The 20,312-nt window shown below is 51.4% G+C and overlaps 9 protein-coding genes across 9 annotated transcripts; 4 read left to right on the top strand and 5 right to left on the bottom strand.

The window, feature by feature from the left end:
• Positions 1–1,747: 1,747 nt before the first annotated feature.
• Positions 1,748–2,002, bottom strand: K444DRAFT_487849 (uncharacterized protein; the record flags this gene model as incomplete). The annotated part of the gene is made up of 2 exons (XM_024873151.1): positions 1,748–1,885; positions 1,937–2,002. Coding segments are annotated over 2 exons (204 nt in total), but the record flags the coding sequence as incomplete, so codon positions are not given.
• A 495-nt stretch (positions 2,003–2,497) lies between these two features.
• Positions 2,498–4,482, bottom strand: K444DRAFT_401010 (uncharacterized protein). Its single transcript, XM_024872524.1, has 6 exons — positions 4,059–4,482; positions 3,961–3,973; positions 3,736–3,820; positions 3,288–3,681; positions 2,624–2,911; positions 2,498–2,521 (listed from the first exon to the last, which is right to left on the bottom strand). Exons 1-5 carry the CDS (start codon positions 4,061–4,063, stop codon positions 2,716–2,718), a joined length of 693 nt encoding a protein of 230 aa, XP_024736716.1. The 5' UTR covers positions 4,064–4,482; the 3' UTR covers positions 2,498–2,521; positions 2,624–2,715.
• Positions 3,825–5,247, bottom strand: K444DRAFT_401050 (uncharacterized protein). The gene is made up of 3 exons (XM_024872525.1): positions 4,971–5,247; positions 4,059–4,709; positions 3,825–3,973 (listed from the first exon to the last, which is right to left on the bottom strand). Exons 1-2 carry the CDS (start codon positions 5,004–5,006, stop codon positions 4,095–4,097), a joined length of 651 nt encoding a protein of 216 aa, XP_024736715.1. The 5' UTR covers positions 5,007–5,247; the 3' UTR covers positions 3,825–3,973; positions 4,059–4,094.
• Positions 5,248–6,731: 1,484 nt separating this feature from the next.
• K444DRAFT_529317 (protein prenylyltransferase) lies at positions 6,732–7,855 on the bottom strand (the record flags this gene model as incomplete). The annotated part of the gene is made up of 4 exons (XM_024874798.1): positions 6,732–6,971; positions 7,022–7,171; positions 7,224–7,430; positions 7,478–7,855. 4 exons carry the CDS (start codon positions 7,853–7,855, stop codon positions 6,732–6,734), a joined length of 975 nt encoding a protein of 324 aa, XP_024736714.1.
• A 202-nt stretch (positions 7,856–8,057) lies between these two features.
• K444DRAFT_561432 (AP-3 complex subunit delta) lies at positions 8,058–11,836 on the top strand. Its single transcript, XM_024876938.1, has 6 exons — positions 8,058–8,242; positions 8,296–8,414; positions 8,466–8,662; positions 8,711–9,094; positions 9,145–9,373; positions 9,423–11,836. Coding segments are annotated over exons 1-6 (3,063 nt in total). The 5' UTR covers positions 8,058–8,240; the 3' UTR covers positions 11,555–11,836.
• Positions 11,733–14,431, top strand: K444DRAFT_400753 (uncharacterized protein). The gene is made up of 4 exons (XM_024872523.1): positions 11,733–12,061; positions 12,136–12,251; positions 12,309–13,191; positions 13,297–14,431. Exons 1-4 carry the CDS (start codon positions 11,911–11,913, stop codon positions 14,316–14,318), a joined length of 2,172 nt encoding a protein of 723 aa, XP_024736712.1. The 5' UTR covers positions 11,733–11,910; the 3' UTR covers positions 14,319–14,431.
• A 253-nt stretch (positions 14,432–14,684) lies between these two features.
• Positions 14,685–15,022, bottom strand: K444DRAFT_487847 (uncharacterized protein; the record flags this gene model as incomplete). The annotated part of the gene is made up of 2 exons (XM_024873150.1): positions 14,685–14,752; positions 14,896–15,022. Coding segments are annotated over 2 exons (195 nt in total), but the record flags the coding sequence as incomplete, so codon positions are not given.
• A 462-nt stretch (positions 15,023–15,484) lies between these two features.
• Positions 15,485–15,909, top strand: K444DRAFT_529477 (uncharacterized protein; the record flags this gene model as incomplete). Its single annotated transcript, XM_024874814.1, has 3 exons — positions 15,485–15,565; positions 15,660–15,786; positions 15,848–15,909. 3 exons carry the CDS (start codon positions 15,485–15,487, stop codon positions 15,907–15,909), a joined length of 270 nt encoding a protein of 89 aa, XP_024736710.1.
• A 1,390-nt stretch (positions 15,910–17,299) lies between these two features.
• K444DRAFT_529421 (putative MFS multidrug transporter) lies at positions 17,300–19,066 on the top strand (the record flags this gene model as incomplete). The annotated part of the gene is made up of 3 exons (XM_024874808.1): positions 17,300–18,112; positions 18,163–18,741; positions 18,809–19,066. The coding sequence occupies 3 exons, from the start codon at positions 17,300–17,302 to the stop codon at positions 19,064–19,066; spliced, it is 1,650 nt and encodes a 549-aa protein (XP_024736709.1).
• Between the last annotated feature and the right edge of the window lie 1,246 nt (positions 19,067–20,312).

Below are 20,312 nucleotides of genomic sequence, written 5' to 3'. Positions count from 1 at the left end.
GGGACGAAGCTCAAATTGCCTCGATTAGAGGCAATTGGATACAAGTTCTCGACCGCTAGGGCTGAGTGCGGTACGCGGATCCGCTTACAAGCCATCACTAATTACAATCTCAATTACTCAACTTTGAAAGAGAGGGTGGAAAGAAGAAAGAACAAGAAAAAGACATGTCCCTCAAGGCCACACCGACGACGCTGATCAATTGGAGGTGGCACACTGAAGAGCACCCAAATCCACATACACAGACAGTGGCACATTCACACGCTCGCTCACCCAACCTTAACTCCCACTAGATATATTTTGGAACATTGCTTGTTTGCTTGCCTTGGCTATAGACGAAATCTATCAGGATATACGGCCCTACATTTGCACCGACCAATGTATTCCCCCACCCCCCTCCTCTCCTCTCCCCCCCGCCCCTCAAGAGATCCAGAACCCACCCCCCCACAATATAAACAAAGAATAACGCGCCTGCCTGCCTGCCTGCCTTGCCTATGCGCCGTCCCCCCACCCCCACTTATGCTTCCCATCAGATGGTTTCCATTTCCAAAACATTACCTTCTCCCGCCCCTCCTCTTCTCACAAATGACTGCCTTCAGAATCGAAATAGATAAAAAAAAGAAAAACCAAAAAGCAGAGAGGTCCCGGTATCAAATTCCCAACTCGCACGCTAAACTATCAATCTGACCCGACAAATGAAATCCAAAACTCAAAATGCAGTCCAATTCCAACAAAACAAAAATAAAAACAAAAGAAAAGTGAAGTAGAGTTCGGTTCCATCATCCACATGCTCGCATCCCCTTGTTCGAGACAGACAAAACCCAATCTTGTGGACTGGGAAAAAGACGTGTCTCCCTGATCCCTCTGCAGCGCCATCATGTTCTCGCCTCTCCATCAGACCAACCCCCCTCCCAGAACCAGTTCTCAGATAAGGCATACAAGAAAAGAGAAGTCCCGAAAAGATCTAACAGAACACCGCAAGAAGACAGAAACAAAAAAAACAAAATAAAACAAAAGGTGCCCCAAAGATTTCCGCCCATACCATTTCATATAAATTGTCAATCCCAAGGCACGGGATGATCGCCGAAGCTCGGATCCATTGGAATGGTCAATCGGAAGAGCAGCCAGCTTCGTTTGTTCGTTTTCATTTCATTTCGCATATCGATATTAGATTGTTTTCAAGATTGCTCTTTTGCCGTAAGGCTTTTTATCTGCGTGTTGATTTGGGAGTGACGGTCAGAGTACACAGAGGTGATTACATGACGACGCATGCTTCGGGCTCAGCTTTTTTAGTGCCTGCACTGGTCAGCGTTTGGATTTCTTTTGGAAGAGGGGATGACTGTGGCTTACCTTTTCCCGCCGACCTGCCCCCTTTCTTGTCTCCTGCCATCCAAGCTAAGACCCCCCCTTTTGTGTCCCTTTTATTGCTCCCTGACCTGCGCTCTTTTGGCGGGCCTCGTGACAGGTTGACGATCACGGGCGCTCCACCGGGGGCCTCTCGGCCACTTGGTGGTCGCAGTGGTGGTCCTCCGGCCCAACCCGGGGGCGGAGGGGGAGGCCCAGGGCCTCCTCGCATTTGAGAAGGCGGCATACCAGGACCAGGACCTCCCCTATGGCCGGGGTGACGCTGACTGTGTGGTCGCCCCCCATGCTCTCGGAAATGGTGGCCAGGCGGCGGGCCTGGCATCCCCGGATGCCCATGTTTAGGAGGCTCTGGCATGGGCCACATGTGCATAGAAACAGACCAGTCAGGCTCGATTGTTGTCTCCCAAACTCGGGGGAGGATAATCTCCCCGTTTGGTCCGATCAGATCGTAGTGGCCCTCTGCAACATGTGGACCGAGACCTTCAACATGTAGGAAAGCTTGTCGTATTAATTCCTCCATTCCCTATCACAATGTTAGCAAAGCGCAGCAAAGCAAAACATCCTTTGTACTCACAGCCCAAGTCGCACACAACTCGAATGGGAAGCTGAATTTTCGCCCAACAGCATCCTTGAACTTAACAGGCTTCTTCTTATCAACTCCAGGTGGCGCAAGGGCCTTTTTCAGTGCTTCAGCAGCTTCCTTCGCAGCCTTGTCGGCCTCCTCCTTGAGCTTCTTGGCCTCTTCGGCGGCGTCTTTCTTGACTTTCTCCAGTTCATCAATAGCTGCCTTCTTGGCGGCAGCTTCTGCAGCTTCCGCTGCGGCCTTCTCCCTTTCCTTCTCCGCGTCCTTCTTTGCCTTCTCAACACCCTTCGCCATTGCTAACTCCCTCTCTTCCTTTAGCTTCTTCTCCCACGCATCCTTTTCCTCCTTTATCTTCGCCTCTTGCGCAGCCTTCTCTTCAGCTGCTTTCCTTTGGGCGGCCTCAAATTCCACCAGTGCTCGCTTCTTTTCATCCTCTACTTTCTTTTCCCACGCTGCCTTCTCCTCAGCAGCTTTCTTTGCTGCTTCCGCAGCTGCCGCAATGGCGTTTCGTTGAGCTTGCTCAAAATCGGCTAGGGCTTGCTTCTTCTCCTGCTCCACCTTCTTTTCCCATGCTGCCTTCTCCTCGGCATCTTTCTTTGCTGCTGCCGCGGCTGCCGCAGCAGCTTTTCGTTGAGCTTGCTCAAAATCGGCTAGGGCTTGCTTTTTCTCCTGCTCCACCTTCTTTTCCCATGCTGCCTTCTCCTCGGCATCTTTCTTTGCTGCTGCCGCGGCTGCCGCAGCAGCTTTTCGTTGAGATTCCTCAAAATCGGCTAGGGCTTGCTTTCTCTCCTGCTCCACCTTCTTTTCCCATGCTGCCTTCTCCTCGGCCGATTTTCTTGCAGCCTCCATTGCTGCCCGTTCCGCCGCCTCCTTTGCATTCCGGTCGTCCAACTCCTTCTGTGCCTTTGCAGCCTTCTCCGCCAATGCTTTTTGGGCCTTTTCGATTTTGTCCGCCATCTCTTTTGCCTCCTTCTCAGCCTTGTCCGCAAGTTCTTTTTGGAGTTTGTCGTATTCAAGCTTTTGTCTTTCCATCAGCTCCGTAACAGCTTGCAGCTTCTTCTCGGTCTCTGGATCTGGGACTGCAACTACGGAACCCTCGCTTGGTGGCCAGGCAGGGTAGTGTTGCATATTGTGCCCGCCCATCCCGCCGCCATAAGGCCCGTATCCTCCTCCTCCATAACCAGGATTTGGAGGATATGCCATCATGTCATGGCCTGGGTACCCACCTGGTGTGCTGTGACCAGACATGGGATGATGGGGAGCTCCAAAATAGCCAGCGCCTCCACCCGGACCGGGGGTTGGCTGAGGGGAGAATGGATTCCCACCCGGATACTGACTGTACCCTCCTTGAGCTCCATAGTGGGTCAATGCGCCTGGGGCTGCAAAGGGAGGCGCATATGGCCCTGGCTGCGAATACGCACTCTGGGCATAGCCTGGCAGAGGCATCCTACCACCATAGGGCCCAGGCTGTGGTGCAGGATAGCCTCTGCCATAGCCCGGGAAGTCGTCGGGATCCACGCTTGAGGGTGGTGCCGGCACAGGATGCCGATGAACACGCGAGGCTGGCGGACGTCGATTTGTTCGTTCGGTGGTGGTATGCCTCCGAGTTGGGGCTCGTGATGCGGGAGGAGGTCGACTTCGGCTTGAACGGTCTCGATAGCCTGTGTTGGAGGTAGGAGGCCGAGAGGCTGAATCGCTTGGATCTATCTCACTGGAAACACCTTCCCAAGATTCGTCTGACTGGTTAGATTCTTCGTTACTGCCAGCGGGTGAAACGTGGACGCCGGTACCTGAGCTTCCTTCGTCGAACGAATTGGATCGAGAATCAGAGAGCGAACTGGTCGTTGGACTTTGGTGACTTTGGTGCGTGTCGATCTGGAGGTAATGTGTTAGCAATTGGTCTCTGACCAGGGGGGTTCAAATCGAGTGTGAAGTATGGGCATGGGCGTTGTAGGATAGCTGGCCTCGACTGGTCGTTCCGCAAAGTGTGAGGCCAGAGCGAGGGGTAATCTTACAGTGATCCTCGTGCTGCTTGGGCGGGAAAGTTAGCTAGGATGGATGCACCGTTTGCGACAAAAGCATAGCGGAGGAGAGATTGGGGGGGGGGACTCACGTCATTGGAAATGATTGTGTTCAAGGAATTTCTCGCTCACGACAATTCTGCCAGAGAAAAGTCGGAGCTTGAAAGTTTCCCTTGCGTGACTAAGATGGAGGGAAGGGCGACCGCCCTAGATGTTTCGCAAGGCCAAAACCTGCGAAGCCGCCTGACTGTGGCGGATGTGTGCTGCTTGCTGGTGGGGTGTGTATATGGTGGATTGGTGTCGCTGGCAGAGCAGGGAGGCTGCGGAGGGCTTGTTGCTGTGTTTTGTGTTGATCGAGGCGGAGATGGTGGTGGTGGTGTTGATTTTCGAGCGGTCGAAGGCTCGGGAGGAGCGAGGGCTGCGGATGGCGAGTGAAGCGTGGGTGGGCCAGGCGTCGAGCGAGAAGAGTCGAGTTCGCGACGGCGAGTGCTGCTCCTGCTGTGCTGTGCTGTGCTGTTAGAGAGGCAGATGCACGATTTACACGATGTGCGTGCTTCTCTTTGCTGGTTGTGGGTGAGGGAGGAGTGAGAGCGTGAGTGTGTGCTGGTGGTGGTGGTGGTCGAGTGGTGGTCGAGTGGTGTCGAAATTGGGCTGAGCAAAGGGAGGAGCGGTGCGGTGCGGTGCGGTGCCGGCCCAGGTGCGCAGGCCAAAGCAGGCCAAAAGCAGGCCAAAACTAGCGTGAACTGTATTATTGGAGAGTCGAGGTTAGTGGGTGGTGCTGAGAGGCGAGAGGAAGAGGAGAGGAGAGGAGAGGAGGAGAGGCCAGGAGAGGCGAGAGGGGAGGCGAGGAGAGTGAGTGGTGAGAGGCGAGGAGTGGCGAGTCGTGAGTGGTCGGGCTGTGACAGGCGAAGCGACAGGCACAAGCACAGCACAGCACAGCACAACACAGCACAACACAGCACAGCTCACACAACACAGCAGCACAAGCACAAGCAAGCACATACGGATGAATCATTTATCCACCAGGATTTATTTTGCATGCCGCGCGCGCACTCGCGCAACTCCCAGAGCAGAGCAGAGCAGGCCAGACAGAGCAGGCCAGACAGCCCAAACAGCCCAGACAGCCCAGACAGAGCAGAGCAGTACAGGAGCACATCCCCTTTTCACGCGCCGGCGCCAGAGGGGATCTCCTGCATTACTCCGCACCGGGAGCTGCCAGACGGGGGGCCCCATTTGCAGGGAGACCAAACATCTCGCAGATGATCGACCTGGCCAACAACGCTCCTCGGCAGGCATAACATTGAATATGAAAGGGGGTGATGTGAACATACCTTGGCCTATTCGGGTCGAGGGGCTCCTGAAACGCCGTGTGGGTTCGAGCGTGGCTTTCTAGAAAGGCGGCAGAAGGGGTCAAGGAGGCCCCGTCCAGATTGTGCGACAGGTTCGTAACGTGTCCCAGCAAAGCGCTCGTCTGCAGGGGCTGTCAGATACAAGTAGACGATGTCGATGCCGTGCCCGCTGCGATGCTTGGGATGAGATGGAGATCCGGCGAGGTGAGTGAGGTGAGTGAGGTGAGTGAGGTGTGGTGTGGTGCTGGTGCGGATGCGGACGGCGACCGAGGCGAGGGGATTGTTTGCTCCCCTTTCTGCCGCGTGCGCGTGGTGGATGGATCAATTATATTGCGGGTGAGCGTGCTGATGAGGCTGCACGCGTTGGGCCTGGACGAGAGCCAATGTTGATTATTGACGTTGGTCCCGGATGGCAAACTTTGGGCGCAGCGGAGCGTGAAGCGTGAAGCGTGCAGCGTGGGCAGGGGCGTGAGTCTGCTGCTATTCGCTGCCCTGTTCTGCCAATGATTCTGAAGGCTTGCCTAGGCGTAATGCTGGACGGCGGGTAAGATTTCTTTTTCTCCTGGTCCTGGGCTCCTGGACTCCCGGGTTGTTAAAAGAAGAATAAAATGTGTGATGTGGGAATATTGAGAGACCAAAGTCAAGATTCAGTATGCCGGGAAAAGAAAGGCTCTGGCTCTGGCTCAGGAAGGCTCTGCTTCTTCCCTCAACGGTACAGCTTTGTCTTGTGACCCTTCTGCTTGTGGCGATGCTTGGGTGAGTGGTGCATGTTCAAGAAGGTCTCCCAGAGGTTCGGCTGGCCTATGGGTTGGAGCACAGCAAATCTTGCGGCGAGCTGCCTGTGTTTTGTACGAGCGAGATGCGATGGATGCTTTGGTACTCGGCGGATTGCTAGCTGTCATGTGTCTGCCTGCTTAAGGCTGATCTCATCTACATATACATAGGCAGTTGGCCTCTCTTAGGTTTCAGAAACTCCTGTGCTGTCAATGACTCCCCCCTCCCCCAAACATCGGACAACTGCATCATCCACCTTCAGCCAGAAGAAGAGCCGCTGCCGCAAATGCGCCTCACCGCCGGTCGGATTGTTAGGCGCAGTTGATGCCTGAACGAGTCCAATGGCGAGCCCAACTTGCCCAACATCCCGTGATTGGGCAAATCGCTCCCACGAAACGCTTCTCAGAGTGCCACGATCCCAAGGTCTGGCCCACTTTGGTTGCTGGCTGAGCTCTCCCATCCAGGAAACACGAAAATTGCGATTCGAGGCTGGGTCTGACATTCCGAAAGCGGATCATAAAAATTTTGTTCCTTGCATGTTCCACCCGCCATTGGAGCTCTAGAATCTGTCAAAATCCAAGGCCTTTGGGACTCCCGTGAGATGCGAAATTTCCTCCCCTCTGACCCGGCCAACCACCCATTTCAGCGAATACTCTTGGCGGCCCCTGAATCAAGTAGTGCCTTCGCGGCGATCACTTCGGCGTTCTCATAACCCTCCCAACCAGACTCACCACTCACACTCCGCCGGACGATCTCAGAGAGCTTGGCAGTTGCGGTCTCATTCAAACGCTCGACGGTCTTGATGTCTGGTATTGGCAGCCCGGAATCTGACTTTGACTGGCGGGATGCTTGTGGCAGGGACGTCAGGAGTTTGTTGGTAGTCTGTGATGTGTCAGACAAATGCCATTGCAAGCTGTGCTAGATGTACATACCAACTTCAATCCATAATACCCACGCAAGTAATCATCACAGAGTTCGATACTTCGACAGAACCTTCTTAATGCTTCCGCAAGGTACTTGTCTGTTGAAGTATCTCCGGACGAGCCGGCCATAAATAGTACCTCGCCTAGACGAGCATGAATCTGGAGTCAGGGGTCAGTACTGGTTCCTACGGACACGTAGGAGCATACTGACATTCCATGCATATGGAGTGATCAATAAGACCTCTTCCAGAGCAAATATTGCCTGCGGGTACATGCCTTGCGTGACATACAAATCCGCCAACTCTGCCCAAGCCTCTGCATCGGTAGGGGACGAATCCACAAACTCGTTGAGGGCAGTAATGGCTTCGGTGGTCTTGCCTAAGGTCTTCAACAGCGCGATTCGGCGCTTCGACACGGGCTGATATCATTAGCAAAAGCCCAACGTCCGCGTCTCAGGACACCGACCATATTGCTTGGATCCTTGGTCAGGATGGTTTCATATTCCTCCAATACCTGCTTCAACGTTGCGTCATCTTTCGCAATGGCTTCCTGAAATAGTCCTCTTAACGCCATCAACCTCTCGTTCTCTGCGCCGAACCTCTCGGTAAGCCGCTCCAGGCACACACCCGCCGATTGTTCATCTCCAGTTCGTAGGCAAGAGAGCATGAGATTTTCATATTCTGTCCATAATTCTGGAGTCTCTGCAGCGGACCAGAGCGTGGTGAAGGAGTAGGAAGAGATTACTGATGGAGTGCTTCGTAGGGTTACTGGAGCTTGCTGCGAGAGCTGGAGAGCGACGGCTGGGGGGAGGTGCGCTGGTGGATGGGACAATGAGGAGCTCATCTTGCCGAATTGTGAGGTAGATAATTGACGCGAGAGGGTGTAGACGATGCAATTCGTGAATCTCGATTAATGGAAGCTGGAGAAGTCGAAGGTTGTTCTCGGGAGCTGCCTCAAATGAAGCTTAGTCAGCGCCGCCCTAACGCCAAGGAGTGCTGTTTTAACTTCCCTCGTATGCCATCGCGACTTGGTGGGGGAGAAGTTGCGTATCTGCATGACCGATCGTGAGCACACAACATCCTTCACTATGCCAGTCTGAGAATCTCTTGTTGGACTTGGATGGTCGGATACCAGTTCTGGGTCTACAATATGCCATTAGCGCATCTGTAGGAATCCTATCACCTGTTTTCCTACACGGACGGCCGACTCGTTGGACAGGAGCTCCAAGATGTGCGCAATTCTTTCCCTCGCGCCGAACAGCTTCCCCTCTGACTGCGTGGCAGGTTCGAAAAGTCCCTGTATGACCTCATTCGAGGTCTGCGCAACCACAAGGGGAACGAGAAAGAGTATATCCAGAACAGTCTGAAAGAATGTCGCGCAGAGATCCGAGGGCAGGACATGGGTGAGCGAGCCTGGGATATGGGATGAAGGCAAGACTGATAGAAACATGCAGACCTGAAGGCCACTGCTCTCCTGAAGCTTGTCTACCTCGAAATGTTCGGTCACGACATGTCCTGGGCCTCCTTTCACGTCCTCGAAGTTATGTCCTCCGCCAAATACCTTCAAAAACGAGTGGGATATTTAGGGGCGGTTCAAAGCTTCCGGCAGGATACAGAGGTCTTGATGTTGGCTACAAATCTTTTGAAGAAGGTACAAGATTTGTGGAAAATCCCTCGAACAAATGCTAAGCTGGCCTAGGACTTGACTTCAACCTCAATACAAACAATGTCTCTCCCGATCATAACGTTACCCCACGTCATCACTCCTTCGTTGGCTCTTTCAGTACTCTCGGATCTCCTCCCTCGATTAACGCATTCCCATCCTGCGATACGCAAGAAAACGATTGTCACATTGTACCGCTTGGCTCTTGTCTACCCAGAAACTCTACGGCCGGCATGGCCCAAAATAAAGGAGAGGCTGATGGACGAGGGTGAGGACCCAAGCGTGACTGCTGCAATTGTGAACGTGGTATGCGAACTTGGTTGGCGGAGGCCTCAAGACTTCCTTCCTCTGGCTCCAAGGTTATTCGAGTTACTTGTGGACAGTGGAAATAACTGGATGGCTATCAAGTTGATAAAACTGGTTAGCGGCGAGCCAGTCGTTGAAGTGAAATGTGTGCTGATAGGAAGCAGTTTGCAACCCTCACTCCTTTGGAACCACGACTAGTCCGAAAACTATTACCTCCACTGACCAATATCATTAAAACTACGCTCGCAAGGTCGCTCCTATACGAATGTATAAATGGCATAATTCAGGGAGGGATCCTAGACAGTACTGATGATTCTATTGGCGGCGAGGAAATTGCAACTCTCTGTGTCAGCAAGTTACGAGAAATGATAATGGTAGAGGACGATGCAAATTGTAAGTCTCGTAGCTTTGACATTGAGACTCGCTCACTGACAGTATCCAGTGAAATACGTTGCGTTGCTTGCATTCAACAAGATTGTCCTCACGCATGCCTATCTTGTTGCTCAACAAGAAGATGTCATTATGGAATGTATCGACAGTCCTGACATCTCAATTCGATTACGAGCTCTGGACCTTGTGGTGGGTATGGTCAACAGCGACAATCTGATGTCGATTGTCGGCCGCTTGATGAGGCAACTCAAGAATTCTCGACCAGCAACCGCTGAGGAACTGAATCACCGACCTACGCCTATCGAACCCACAGCCGATTCGGATGACGAATCTCCCGAGGTTGCCATCAAAACGAATAAGAATGCCTCTGAAGCTCCTCTCCTTCCAGATGACTACAAAATAGATGTCATTAACAAAGTCTTGAACATGTGTTCGAGTAACAACTACAGGAATCTGGTGGACTTTGATTGGTACATTGACATTCTCATACAACTTGTTCGAAGTGCGCCTGTTCCGAACTCGTCTTCTTTATCAGACGAATCAAACATGGGACGGAAAGAATCGTCTAATATCGACGTCTCCGAGAGAATCGGAGATGAGCTACGACTCGTGGCAGTGAAGGTGAAAGCTCTTCGATCACAGGCAACAAGAGCCGCAGAATCGATACTTATTTCGACTTACAATGACAATTCGTCCCAACTCACTTCTGGAAGTGGCGTCTTACGAGCGGTGGCCTGGATGATCGGAGAGTACGCATCATGTTTGACGTCGCCAGACGGTACTTTGACTGCGCTCTTACAGCTTACAAAGACCTCAACGGCAGCCGAAGCACTTATCATTTACTTACAAGCGTTGCCAAAGATACTTTCGTTGATAGCAGGCGATGATCAGATGGCTTGGACACCTGAACGGAAAACCGTGACTGCACTGCTCATGGCTCGCGTAATCCATGCTCTGGAGCCCCTCGCAGTACATCCTGACCTTGAAGTCCAGGAGAGAGCAGTTGAGTTTTCGGAGCTTCTCAAGCTGGCTGCGGAAGCGGCATCTGGGCAAGAGACATCCACAGATGGCATACAACAAGATGCGCCTCTGCTTCTGACCCAAGCAATCCCATTTTTATTTTCTGGGCAGGAATTAAATTCCGTTGCTGTCGGTGCCCAAAAAAACGTCCCGATACCGCAAGGATTGGATTTGGACCAACCCATCAATGCAAATTTGGACAATCTGTTGAGAGCGGTTGAATCGACATCCTTTGGTGAACCTGAGCAAGATGAGTTTGAAGTTTACTATCACCAACAGCAACCACCGATGGCAATCAGTTCGGGTGAACCTGCCGTCAACAGACTTGGTGCGCGAGAAGAGCCTGTTCACTCCTATCAGCAAGGCACCGAGGAAAGCTACCTTGATCCCGATATCGTTGCTCGACGGCGGGCAGAACGAATTGAACGAAACAAGGATGATCCCTTTTATATCGCCCCAACAGAAGGCAAATCTGGCAGGTCGACTCCTCTTCATAACATTCTGCAAAGCAACAACGGACCAGATCTGGATATCGACTCGATACCGATTATGCAATTGGATCTCGGCAAGACCAGTCCGACCGGTCAACCTTCACCAAAGAGATTTTCGGCTCAAAAGCCTCTTCAGCGAATACAAGTTGCTGCAGACGAAACGCTCGCAACGAGCGGTACTTCTACGCCAAGATATGACGACTCAGAGAACAGTCTTGATGGACCACAGAGAGCAAAGGCTAAAGGGAAATCTCTCTTGCAGGTTGACTCGAGCCATATCGGAGCCTTCTCACTTGAAGGTGATAGTTCGAGTGGCCCTCTGGATTACGAGCGTCAACAAAGAGAAGAAGCCGAGATGGCCAAGGCGATGCAAGAAGTGGAGAGGCTGAGGCTCGAGATGCAGAGAGCGAATGAGCGCATACAAGCTGCTCAAGGGGTGGAAGGAACCGTGGTCAAGAAAAAGAAGAAAAAGGCCAAACCCGCTGAAGCCGAAGCAGAGGGCGGGGAAGCCGTGACTATTGTGAAGAAGAAAAAGAAAGCGAAGCCAACTATCATGGATGAAGGGGGAGTAGAAGGGTCCATGGCCACAGAGGTTATGAAGCCTAAGAGGAAGAAAAAGAAGACGAAGATCGATGAAAGTGGACCGCAAGGCCTCGTTGATTCAGGAGCATAAGTGGTTGGGGCATACTCGGCGCACGGAGCATTGGAAGGCAGGGTTGCCAATGTGGGATTGTCAAGTAGACATGGGGTTCTGATGTATATAGCAAACTACACATTGGGCAGGGCTTCGAGTCCTGCTGCTTCAGATCAAGAGAAAACTTGCATTCAAGTGTCAACATGAATGCATTGTCCATCGAAATCAGAGACAGTCAGGGGCCTCAGATCGAGGGGCAGTCACGGGCGATAAGTAATTCCTTATCGCCTGAGGCGCTAAATAAATTTTTAGGCTTTTTCCTCCGCCATTTCATTTTCGAGATCAACTTCAACTTCGCCTCGACCAATGCATTGTGACCAGCACCCCTATTGAAGATGGAGGAACCAGCAAACTTCATACCCCTTGGCTTGGGCCGAGGCAGCGAACGAAGAGCCTCCACTTCTACCTCTGCAAAAGACCGTCCCACTTCGATTTCTGCCCGTCCTTCGATCCTCGATGGACCGAAGATTATTGGGGCTACACCTGGTAAGCTTTCTCTCTTTCAATCTTTTAGAACTTGAATTATGTTGGTAGGGATTGTTGCTGATCGGGAGAAATAGCGGAGAGGAAGGTAATTGCGAGAGAATACCGACTTGCGGCCAGGAGAGTGAAGAAGAAAGCCAAAGCTGATGCGAAGAGAGCACGGAAGGAAAATGCGATCCTCCATCGACGACTGGTATGCTCTTCCCCGCTCTACGGTCCAAGACTTCAATTGACTTTTATACTTTTGCAGACCCGGAACAACGAGAAGTACACCAAGAACAAGGAGCGCAACAAGGAGCGAGACATCATGCTGGAGCGCCAGAAAATCCGCTTCGAAGCCGTGCGCCAGGCTGAACGATTAGCCGCCATCCACGATCCTACCGGCAAGATGTTCAACGTTGGTGAGGTTATCATCATGCCTGACGGACAAGTGAAGTCGAAAGAGGCGATCGAACGAGCTGCGGAAGCAAAGAAACAGAAGGAGATGGATGCCCTTGCTGAGAAGGCAGAGAATATACGCATCGCTGAGGAGAAGGCGAATTACAAGAAGGAAAAGCTTGCGGCGAAGAGAGAGGGACGAGAACCACCTCCGCGACCCGATTATGCTCCTAAACTTGCCCTTCAGAGTGCGGCATCGGTCTATGGTAACGGCGGTCAGCCAGCATACGGTGGTCAGCAGATGCGTAGTAATCAGCAAACGGGCACAAACGCGAAGCGCAAGATCAGCAAAAAGCAGCAGCAACGGCTAGAAATGCTCAAGCCGAAACCAGTCCCGCCGAAACCAGTTATTCCAGAGGGCATTGCTCTTCCGGAGGGTGAGGAGAACCTTCTTGAATTATGGGATATCACGGATGAGGAGATTGCTAAACGATTGAGGTCTAAGAAGAAGGAGAAGATCATAGCAGGGAAGACCCTTAGAAAGATCCAGAAAGAGCAGAAGAAATTCAACCGTGCTATGAAGGTCCGGAAGAAGCAGGCTGCCAACGCTGGTGTGATTTGGGATCCAGAGAAGGCGAAGAAGGAGATCCTGGGCGAGATGGAGAAGGCAGATTGGGGCGACGAGGATTCTTCTGACTCTGAATCCGAGTTTGAATCCGATGATGATCTTGAGGCTGAAGCCAATGGTAAGAATGGTAAGAAGGCTAGCTCTGACAACAACGAGGAGGATTCTGATTCAAGTTCTTCATCTGATTCATCGTCGGATTCGGATTCAGATGCTGACTCGGATGGTTCCCAAGCAGGCGAGGAAAAAGAGAAGCCCAAGAAGAAAAAGAAGAAGGGGATGCCGAAAGTCAATCGTCCGAGACTCGATCTTGAGCTTCTGGAGCAATCAGCCAAGATCAAGCAGGCGCTCGAGGACAAGAAACGCAATGCGAGATTGAAGCGACGAGCTGAGCGCAGAGAGAAGGCTGCTCAGGAGAAGGCTAAGAGGGAGGCAGAGGCAGAGGCGGCTAGGATTGAGGCTGAGAAGGCAGAGCAAGCCGAGCAAGCATCTGCTAGTGAGGAGAAGGCTACCAAGGAAAAGTCGTCTAAAAAGCGGAAGCGATCTTCAGAAGAGGAACCCGAGCAAAAAGGTAAGAAGACTAAAACAGACGATCTTGACTCCGAAGAGGAAGCCAAGAGAAAGGAGAAGAAGAGGAAGCGGAAAGAGGAGAAGAGAAAGCAGAAGGAGAACGTGGAGAAAAAAAAGGAGAAGGAGCGGCAAGCTGAAAAAGAGCTGCAAGCAAAATACCTCGCCAGCACAGCGGAAGTCAGATCTAAGGTCGAGAGTAAAGACGACAGGCTCGACAGGGAGATTGCCGAGCGGGAGGCAAGACTGAGGGCCGAGAATCAGGAGGCCGAGGAATCGGAAGAACCTCAGTATACGAAGGTTAGCCAGAACTGGAACCCGGATGCGTTGATGGGTGATAAGGAGAGGAGGGAAAAGTTCATGAAACTGCTTGGGGCGAAGAAAGCGAAGAAGGGGCCTAAAAAGACACCCAATGAGAAGGTCGAGACGGAAAAGGAGAAAGCTGCTAGAGAGAAGAAGGAGAAGTTGGCGGTAAAGGTTACTCAGCCAAACGTTGTTGAGAGAAAGGAGAAGAAGGCGGCGAGGAGAGCTGCGAGGAAGGCAGAAGAGCAGGCTGCTGCTGAAGCCGCTGCGGCTGCCGCCAAGGCTGAGCAGATTGCTAGGATGCAGAGCGATCTCGAGAACCAGTACGAAGCAGGCATGAAGTTAAAGCATGACGGTGGAAGCAAGAGACGCGGGTTGGGCGCTTGATTGAGCATTAAAGGTCCTACTTTTGTGTCGAGAGGATATTGTGGTTTGATTCCCCATTTGCATTGCAAGATTTTCGCCCTTTGTCACGGAGTATGGAGTCCTCCTTTACATGAACCAAAAAGGAAATGGCGAATGAATTGTGTACGGCGGCAAGGAATGGGTCGCAGACCAGAAAACGCCCGATTCCACCTTGTGAATATGTGACTTTTGTACACCTTCCTTCTGTCTATGTGGCCGTAGACGTGGTATCCCCGTCCGCCCTCGATTCTTGGAAATCCAGCTTACACTCCCCAAAATAGCTCCCAGCCTTGTTTCCCGGCTCCGAATTGCTCCCCATCCCCGAATATACTCCACTGTTCCAATCTCTCACCGGAGGAAGATCCGGCTCAGCAACTCGAATATCAGACCGCCAAAGACCACGAAACCAAGGAGACCTAGACATGATTACATTAGCCCAATTCTTCAAATCCTGCTCCGCTCTGCTCTCCGCCATCATCGCCCTCTGCCTCTGCATCATCCCCTTCCTCCCCAACAGTGTAAACTCCCCGCGCAAGGGGAAAGGGGAAGGACAACATACCCAACCAAAGGGGACTAATCGGGCTCTTAAAGTCCTCCTTCTTCTTGATCTCGCTGGCCGGCTTGCCACGCTTAGCATCCTGCGACTTCTTGAACTTCTCGTTCGCCTTGCGCTGTTGTGGTGTTTGCGCCTGCTTTCCATCAGCTCTGATCATCTGTCTTCCCACGTCCCCTTTCCTCGGGAAAGGTTAACTTACCATCGTGGAAGTTTGTTCTGGTATTCTAGTGGCAAAATTCGGAGTTAGAGGTGAATTGAGGCCGCGATGCTTGTGCGAGTGTCGATAATTAGAAGCGCGAAGTGGAAGGCGAAGGCGAACGTTGTGAAATGTCATCAATAATCACTTCAGTCCGAATTCCAATATCTGGCCCAAGGGTCCGGACAGATTTCCAAGTGGGGCTGGGGCTTGCCGTGTGCTTGGGACAGGACAGGATATGGAGGCGGGCGCTAGCGGGATTAAGGTTTTGGCGTGAACTCGCATGTTTCTTTTCATCCGAAGACTGAAGTGAACCACACGACAATTTCCCCTTTTCAGGCTTGAAGGCGAAGAGAAGTATTCAAGATGGTGTTTAGTGCTGGGAGACGAGCTGTGATGTTGGGACCAAGGCGGAATGGGGGAGGATGGAGGTTCAGCTCAACCGAAGCTCAGGGGCAGAAGCCTGTTTCTCCGCATGTAAGCTCTGCTCGACCTCTCTGTCCAATGTACCAGTCCCATCTGCTCTGCCATTACATCGAGAGCCCGTGACTGACAATCTGCTGCCTATCAGGTCGGATTCTACAGGACTTTCACGCGGCCCGTGGCCAAAGTCCTGCTGATGGCTACGTTCACATATCAATTGGCATATTGGGGTTGGGTGAAACTGGAGAAGGAAGAGATCAAGAGGAGTAGAAGTGGTGAGTAGTGTCCATTCAATGGATTGGGGGTGATGGCCAATGGCTGATGGGGAGGCAATAGCAGAGATTGAAGTGTTGGAGAAGCAGTTGGGTGATTTGACCAAGAAGGACGGGAAGCCCTGAACCGAGTAAAAAGGACACCAAATTCAAGGGCGGACAGGCAGAGCGGTTTTCCCCCGTAGTTCGATATCAGGCTGCTGTCTCCACGATATCTCGACTCCTGCTTCTCAACGTGCGTCCTTGTTGCCACAATCCAGCTTCGAGCAACGACAGAATCTTTCACTCCTCGACAAACATAGACCAGAAACTGGGCGTCTAAAGGGAGACTCCTGTTTCGAAAGCACACCTACCTCTTCCACAAGTACCAATGCCACTGGTTTGGGAGGCTTATTGGTTGTCATGGTGCGGGCGTTTCGAAAGTTTCTGCTCAACCTCCGACTTGGGCCTGGAATTGGCACATGGTATCTGGACTTATCAGGTCATGAGAGGTCAATGAAGGTTATGCTCTCGTTCCTGGTGGACAATCTTTGGTGCTACCAAAGACTCAATAAGGCTGTGTTGGAACAAAGCTCGTGGAGCCTGGAGGAACATTAGCACTTGCGTCAATTGGCATGTGGCGGAGTTTTTTGTGGCAGTTCCCTCACAGAATCCAAGTCACGGATTTATAATCAGCAATTGTGCATATCCTGTTTTCTGCACCTCTGGTTTGCAAGTGGTTCGAGTTTCCTCACACTCTCTTTCGATTTCCTAACACTGTTGCGTTGCGGCTAGCTTTGCACTTCAGGATCAATTGAACGCGCAAAATTGCAGCAAATCAAAAGGCTCAAATTCCGATCTTGGCTCTCCGATTTGCCGATTCGCTCGCTTAGGACTGCACGGTCTGGCCGCAGTGCAAAGGATAGCTAGTTTTGCAAATGCTTCGAGTGGAGCTTGTACTTCACACTTCTTTTGGGCGTCAGGTTCGACTTTGATCGACGGTCTCTTCATGGGCTATGTAGCACTGAGCATCCTTGTAGTTCTGCACAGCTGCAGGTTGAGTCTTCGCTGCTGTATATGCTTGCCTTGCTGGCATTGCTATTTTATCCAAAATGTCCACCACAAGTCTATTCTTCTGCCATATTATTATTTGAACACATGGCAGTTGTACATCTGTTGGTCCTTCAAAAGCTCAAAGAAGGTGATGTATGTGGGACTGCTAAGGTGGGGTACGGGGTAACTCGGCACACAGCTGCATGCTGGCAGCTGCAGATCTGCAAGCTATCCTGCTGGTGGGTAAGCGCTGCTGACAAACTCACAACACACAACTCTTCTTCTATTCATTCGATCGCGCTCATTTTTTCTCCTTTTATTTTATTGTTTTTCAAATTCAGTATATGTTTTTGGTGTGATCATTCTTCATTGAGGACTGCCTAACACACTTTTGCCCATAAATATGACCCCTCACGGGCTTTAGATAGAGTGCCTGGCCCAAACTCAGTTCCCCTCGCGAATGTCAACCGAAATCTCTGTTCGAATGGAAAAGGAGGTGCAGAATGCTACTCGTAGCACAGTCACAGCGCTAGCTGCTTTGTCTAGCAACAATGATTTGGATGAGAAGGTTCACAACGAAAACCTCGATCAATCACACAGTTCTAATTCTGCTTCTTCCAAATATCCGTTCGATACTCCGACCGTAAAAACTGTGGTCAATACCAATCATAGCAATGATCTCGAATCCGGCCAAGAAACTTCTTCCATCCAAGAAGAATCCGCCGAAGATGCCAACATCGTATCCTGGGATGGGCAGTCAGACCCCGAAAACCCAATGAACTGGCCCTCGTGGCGACGCTGGGTACTTATCAATCTCGTTGGTTTTATCACTCTGATGGCGGGTCTTAGCTCATCCATGTTCGCTCCTGGAGTCCCGGCCTTAATGGCCGAATTCCATTCGGACAATTCTACACTGGCATCGTTCGTGGTGACCGTATTCGTCCTCGGGTTTGCAACGGGTCCATTATTATTTGCCCCATTATCTGAGTTGTATGGAAGGACGATTGTCCAACATAGTGGCTGCATTGGATTTGTTATCTTCTCCGTTGCCTGCGCACTATCTACCAGTCTGAATATGTTGATTGGGATGCGACTACTGCAAGGCATCTTTGCCGCTGTGCCACTAACGAACGGCGGTGCCATTGTTGCAGACATGATCAGGCAGGAGAAGCGAGGATTCGCCATGGCTATGCTGACTCTTGGGGTCTTAATGGGGCCAGTTATTGGACCTGTCACAGGCGGTTTTTTGGCCGCGGCAAAAGGCTGGAGATGGGTATTCTGGTTGATAGCGATAGTCGTAAGCCCTTCTTGCCATACTTTCAAGGTCCGTATACTAAAACGATTCAGATGGGTTTCCTCACCATTCTCTGCTTCATCTTCTGGAAAGAATCTTACGCCCCTATCATCCTAGCCCGCAAAGCTGCCCATCTCCGCAAACAAACGGGCAATCAAGCCCTCCGCTCTAAATATGACATCGGTCTCTCACCTCGAGCCCACCTAAAACGAGGCATCGGCCGAGCCGTCAAGATGCTCCTCTTCTCACCCATCGTCCTCGCTCTCTCGGTTTACATGGGTCTCATTTACGCATATTTCTACCTCCTTTTCACAACCTTCACCCCCATCTTCGAAGAGAACTACCACTTCCCACCAAGCACCGTCGGCCTCAGCTACCTGGGCGTTGGCGTCGGGTTCTTGATCGGGCAAGCCAGCTTCGCCAGACTCGGCGACATCATCCTAAAGAAATGCGCAGTGAGATTTGGTAAAGGGGATCTAAAGCCGGAGTATAGACTCCCGTTGTGTTGTCTCGGTTCCGTCTTTGTCCCTATTGCGCTGTTTTGGTATGGGTGGAGCGTGGTCGGGCATATGCATTGGCTTGTTCCCATCGTTGGAACGGGGCTCATTGGGTTGGGCAATGCTTTGATTTTTGTGTGCCTTTCCCCTTCCCCTCTCTCCTTCCTCAAACAAACTCAATCCTAATATTCACTTTGTCCAGATCGCAATTCAAGCCTACGTTGTCGACGCCTTCACTCTCTACGCTGCTTCTGCGCTCGCAGCAAACACACTCACGAGATCGGTCATGGCCGCTGTGCTACCGCTTGCCGGCCCGAAAATGTATAAAGCGCTTGGTCTCGGGTGGGGCAACTCGTTGCTAGCTTTCTTGGCACTGGCGATGATTCCGGTGCCTTGTTTATTGATGGTGCATGGAGAGAAGATGAGGATGTGGAATGTGGAGAAGATGAAGAATTTGTGAAGTGGTGTGGATTGAGACCATCCTGAGGAAGTCGGTCCTCAGTAAGGCTGTTGCAAGGGTGGGAAGCAATAACGGCAGTGGCACTTGCAAGAGGTAGTCGGTTTTTTTGAAAGTCCCGAAAATTCCGACAGCTCCGTCGGCCTCATTTCAAGATGGTTTGAGGCGATGTGTGCCTGGAATTTATGATTTGGTTTTTGCACTTCGGCACCGGCGGGTCGGTTTGCATCGTGTAGGCACGACTGCGATGTTCTGAGACATTCTTGTACATCCTGCTGCCTGATAAAGCAGATTGTATCTTCGGAAACCGAGTTTTATTCCTCGATGACGGGGGTCAGAATACGAAATTGATTTCTCACAAATACCTTGGCACTATTTCTCTCAAAGCCCTCCTTGCAACATATCCAAAAAGTCACCAGGATCCAACTTCATTCACCCTTTGTTTAAGACTACCAAATGGCTAAGCTCCTCGTCATTCCAGTTATTACAGGCAGTGCGCTAGCCGCGACTGCGGTCTTCACAGCAGCTCGAGCTGTTAGAGCAGGTCGCCGAAGCTCGGCGCCAGGAAGCCAATGCATCACCAACAGGTTCGGTTTCCTCGCTCGATTACGGGTAGAAGAAGAGACAGCGAAAACTTCTTTGGAGACTCAGATTACTGCGGGGACGCTATCGAATCAGGATCGAAGAGATCTTTCTACGGCAGGCTGAAGGAACGCTACTATCGTTGTCAGAGATGCGACTGGGAAATTGTCATTGGTTTGACACCTGTGCGGAGGCTTCTTGCGAATTTGAGAGTCTAGACGGAAGAACTGTGTTCTATCGCTTCGAAAGATTTCAAAATGGCATGGGGTATATGCTGGCATGTTTGGCTGTGAGCTTTGTGATAGGAGTCCAGAAACAGGAGAGATCTTATCTCATTTGGGAGATCATTGCTCGTGGAATATCGTGGGAAATGCGGCGGAGGGGCTTCAAGATACTGAGAGATTAAAACGAGCCTTACTCTGTGTATGGAGAAGTAACAGCAGGAAATGAGCGAGTACGATGTGCAACGCAGTGAGGCTTCGGAGACCACTACATTGCTGGCAAAGCAATAGCAATGGCAAACTTACAAGCGGTGGAGTCCACATTCTTTGGAAGTCCCAAGGTTGCAATTGAAGTAAAAGAAGGAGGCAAGCCGGACATGTTTTATTTGAGCGAGGAGTATGGTTTTAGCAATTGGGATGAGTAATGATACAATAGACTTGATTCG

The sequence above is a fragment of the Hyaloscypha bicolor genome, assembly GCF_002865645.1.
Source record: "Hyaloscypha bicolor E unplaced genomic scaffold K444scaffold_73, whole genome shotgun sequence".
Classification (NCBI taxonomy): Eukaryota; Fungi; Ascomycota; class Leotiomycetes; order Helotiales; family Hyaloscyphaceae; genus Hyaloscypha; species Hyaloscypha bicolor.
This window is presented reverse-complemented; position numbering and strand designations above follow the sequence as displayed.